Source organism: Meleagris gallopavo, chromosome 26 (genome assembly GCF_000146605.3).
Source record: "Meleagris gallopavo isolate NT-WF06-2002-E0010 breed Aviagen turkey brand Nicholas breeding stock chromosome 26, Turkey_5.1, whole genome shotgun sequence".
Classification (NCBI taxonomy): Eukaryota; Metazoa; Chordata; class Aves; order Galliformes; family Phasianidae; genus Meleagris; species Meleagris gallopavo.
This window is the reverse complement of record NC_015036.2, coordinates 82,782-87,034: the sequence shown is the minus strand read 5'-3', so window position 1 is coordinate 87,034 and position 4,253 is coordinate 82,782. Positions and strand designations below refer to the sequence as shown.

The 4,253-nt window shown below is 44.3% G+C and overlaps 1 protein-coding gene across 1 annotated transcript in view; it reads left to right on the top strand.

The window, feature by feature from the left end:
- VPS11 (VPS11 core subunit of CORVET and HOPS complexes) overlaps positions 1–4,217 on the top strand; it is a 7,740-nt gene extending 3,523 nt beyond the window's left edge. The window contains exons 6-12 of the mRNA XM_019622903.2: positions 201–428; positions 718–879; positions 1,318–1,457; positions 1,762–1,964; positions 2,516–2,687; positions 2,790–3,012; positions 3,934–4,217. Coding sequence (XP_019478448.1) covers positions 201–428; positions 718–879; positions 1,318–1,457; positions 1,762–1,964; positions 2,516–2,687; positions 2,790–3,012; positions 3,934–4,098 — 1,293 coding nt within the window. The 3' untranslated portion in view covers positions 4,099–4,217. The remainder of the gene's footprint in view (positions 1–200; positions 429–717; positions 880–1,317; positions 1,458–1,761; positions 1,965–2,515; positions 2,688–2,789; positions 3,013–3,933) is intronic.
- Positions 4,218–4,253: the final 36 nt, after the last annotated feature.

Sequence of the window (4,253 nt, the reverse complement as noted above, 5' to 3'; positions counted from 1 at the left end):
TTACAGTGTTCTTAAATCAATTACTAACAGAGCCCTCTTAAAGTCAATTTCTTTCCCCTGGTCACAGCCAGCCTGTCTCCCTAAGGATGTCAACAATCAGGAAGAGTAACATTACATGTTAATTTAGAGTAGATGTTGTTTCTGACATACTTGCAGCACATCTTGAATGCTATTTGTGCTAACATCATTGTGGAGAGTAGAGGCTAATGTCATGTGATCCTTACTGGCTGCCTCTACAGAACTATCAAGAGGCTTTGCACTACATTGGAAAACTGCCTTTTGATCAAGCAGAGAGTAACATGAAGCGGTATGGTAAAATCCTGATGCACCATGTCCCTAAGGAGACAACAGAACTATTGAAGAACCTTTGCACTGATTACCAGCCATCAGGAAACAGTGAAGGCCCTGGGATTCTGGAAGGAAAAAAGGTATAGTTTGCTTTGACTGAGAGGTATTGCTTAGTAACAGAAACTTTGCAGTGAGTGCTCCTGCATGCCTGACATTCTAGGCATAATGAGGGGCCATGGTCTAGCGTATTGGTAGTCCTAATGATGAAACTGTCTAAAGTTACTGCTCAGAACTGATCACTGTAGTAATTGTATTGTGATATATCTGTTGTGGGTCATTCTGGGAGTGAGCTGTACAAATTTTAGGGAAGAAGCGCCTGTCTGGCTGTGACTGGGTTGGTGGTTAAGTTTTTTTATGGTTATTTTGCAGGCAAATTCTGAGGAGTTCATTCCAGTCTTTGCAAACAACTCCCGAGAACTGAAGGCTTTTCTGGAGCACATGACTGAGGTGCAGTCTGACTCTCCACAGGGTGTCTATGACACTTTATTGGAACTTCGTCTCCAGAATTGGGCACATGAAGTAGATAAGCAGGTTTGATCTTTGGTTTTCTATTTTGAGATAAAGCTTTGGTGTTTGGGAATTCTGTTTGCATTCCTGCCAAGTCCATAACCTCTCCAGATAGGCATTGTTAATATAAGGCAATTCGCATGTTGTAGTGGACAAATGGAAATGCAGCCTACTAGCTGGGAGAATACTTCTTTCAGTGAGGCAAGTATGTTTTGTATGAGTACAGAGTCCAGACAATACAATCTGTGTGGGTAAATGTCTTTTTCATGAAATTGGATATGCTTGCCTTAATCTTTGAAGGTGCTGGCTGTTTGGGTAAAGGAAATTGTTTTATTGCTTAAAAGGGGTAAAGAGCAAACATCAGAACTCTGCTTCTCTCTAGAAAAGCTGCAAATTGTTTTCAGATATTGGTGCAAAACCATTGTTTCTTCTCCCCTGCCATTCCATTCCTGTTTTCCATAGATCAAAGAGAAGCTGCATGATGAAGCACTCACTCTGCTGAAGAGTGGAAGGTTCAAAACAGTCTTTGATAAGGCCTTGGTCTTATGTCAGATGCACAATTTCAAGGATGGTGTCCTCTACCTCTATGAACAGGGCAAACTGTGAGTATTGCTTTTCTCCCCCAGAGTCCTGTTGCTTGCCCCATCTCAGGGATTTCTGGGGCATAAATGCCCCTGCCCTACAATAGTAAGGACCTCTTTATCTCAGGACAGGAACTGCGTACATCATTGCTCAGCTGAAAATATCTTCCTTTTGGAGCAGGACAGTGATACAGAGAATGGATGGCAGACCAGTCTTGGCTTCTGTGGGAATGTTTGGGCATTGTGTGGCTGAGTGGAAACATGAGGCTCCTATAACTTTTCAAAAGATAGATTTTTCCAACTGACATGTTGCTTTCTTCTCTAGTTTCCAACAGATCATGCATTACCACATGCAGAACGAGCAGTACAAGAAAGTGATCGAGGTGTGTGAGTTGTACGGGGACCAAGAGGCTTGTCTTTGGGAACAGGCTCTTGGCTACTTTGCACGGAAGGAGGAAGACTGCAAGGAATATATTGCTGCAGTGCTGAAACACATAGAGAACAAGAACCTTATGCCTCCACTTCTTGGTAATAATGACACGTGGCCTGAAGTTGGGGAAACAAACAAACAAAAAAAAAGGCTTATGGCATCTGTAGACTTAAGAATGTGAGAGAAGTATCAATGAAGCTTGAGCCCACCAATTGAAATAATAGTCTGCTGTAGAGGAAAAGGTGATGCCAGTGGCAGCTTCGCCATTTGGGGAAAAAAGATCTGCCGTATCAGTTGCGGAGATGTCTGTGTTATATTTCTGTTCCCTCAGTGTGGAGAGGTGAGGGGGATCCTAAGCTCTTTCTGTAGATTGGTGGAGAAGTTGAAGTAGAGTTCAGTCCACTAGATTCTTCATTTGCCCTTTTTGTCTGGGCTATTTAAATGTGCTCCCAGTCATAGCTTTGGAGGTTGGGGCCCTGTAGAGAGCAAGCTGAAATTGTGTCTTGAAATAAGTTTTCTAATCCAGTAGGAGTGTGGAACGTTTTTTGCCTGTTAGTTTCCTTTTAATGGAAAGTAGTCTGTCGAGTCATGACCATTGCAGTGGCAATTTTCTTCATTTGTGATTAAACTAACGTTGAGTTATCCTTAGTTGTGCAGACGCTGGCTCACAACTCCACAGCCACATTGTCTGTGATTAAGGATTATCTTGTCAACAAGCTGCAGAAGCAGAGCTGCCAGATAGAGCAAGATGGGCAGAGAATTCAAAAATACCGAGACGAAACTACAAGGATCCGTCAGGAGATTGAAGAGCTAAAAGCAAGGTGCAGGACTGTGATGTCTTGTCTTATACTGGAATATTATTTTCTAACTAAAGAAAAATACACTTTTTTTTTTTGCCCTTCTGCTTCCTGTCACTGTTTCAGTCCCAAGATCTTTCAGAAGACCAAGTGTAGCATTTGCACCAGTGCCCTGGAGCTGCCTTCAGTCCATTTTCTGTGTGGTCATTCCTTCCACCAGCATTGCTTTGAAAGCTACTCTGAGAGTGATTCAGAATGTCCTACTTGCATGCCTGAAAATCGCAAAGTGATGGACATGATCCGAGCCCAGGAGCAGAAGAGAGATCTGCATGATCAGTTTCAGCATCAGGTATGCTAGTGTTGCCCTGTGGGTTTGTGTTTTTCTTTTTTTTAAGTTTAGATTGCTTTTGCAGACAGACACCCCTCTCCCCCCAGGGGCTGTTAGAGAAGGATAAGTACATTCATGGAGCTAGAGTGACTGGAGGTAGAATCCTGGTGAACAGGACTAGGGAAGTTATCCTGCCCCTGTACTCAGCACTGGTGAGGCCCCAGCTCTACTGTGTTTAGTTTTGTACACCCCAGTACAGAAAGGACATTGAGATGCTGGAGCAGGTCCAAAGAAGGGCAACAAGGCTGGTGAAGGAACTGAGGCTGGGGAAGAGGAGGCTGAGGGGAGGCCTAATTACTCTCTTCCAATATCTGAAAGGTGCTTACAGTGAGAATAGGGCTGGTCTCCTCTCACTGGTGACAGGACGAGGAGAAATGGCCTCAAGTTGTGCCAGGGTTAAGTTTAGGTTGGATATCAGGACAAACTTCTTTACTGAAAGGGTTGGTAAGCACTGGAAGAGGCTCCCCAGGGAGGTGGTTTTAAACGGTGTTTAATAACCGTTCGGATATGGTGCTCAGGGGCATGATTAGCAGAGGATTGTTAGAGTTGGGGTAGTATGATTAGGTTGCAGTTGGACTTGATCTTCAAGGTCTTTTCCAACCTGAGCAATTCTATGATTCAACAGCTGGAGTAGAGAGAATCCTTGATGTTCTGCAAACATGAAAGATCTACCTTAGTTGCAATGGTTTTAGCTTTCATGCTTAAGATAACTATCTTAGTGGCAGAAAAGCTCGCTGTAGGTGGTATTTGCATAAAATAGCAAATTAGTGGTTTTAAACAGCAATATCTCTAATATGGGGCTGTAAGTGAAGGGATGAAACTATATGTTCTGGAGGCAAGGGCTTCTGATCAGCTCCTGATGGCGTGCTTTGTGTTTTGCAGCTTAAGTGCTCCAATGATGGTTTTTCCGTCGTCGCTGACTACTTTGGTCGAGGCGTTTTTAATAAGCTCACCCTCATCACAGATTTGCCTTTGGGAAAGTCAGCTACGACCATTGAGGCTGGCCTCCAGAGGGAGCTGCTGATGCACACTAAACGTAGTACCTGAGCTGGGGACTCCCGTTGCACCGTGCGCCTTCTCGGGTTGTACGGGTTTACGGCGTGGGCGCGCGCTTCGCCCCCCACATCTTTCGCTCTCCAATAATAAATAGAACCAAGTCGGCTTTACGCCGGAGCGTGCGAAGTTCAGCGCGGGGAACGGCG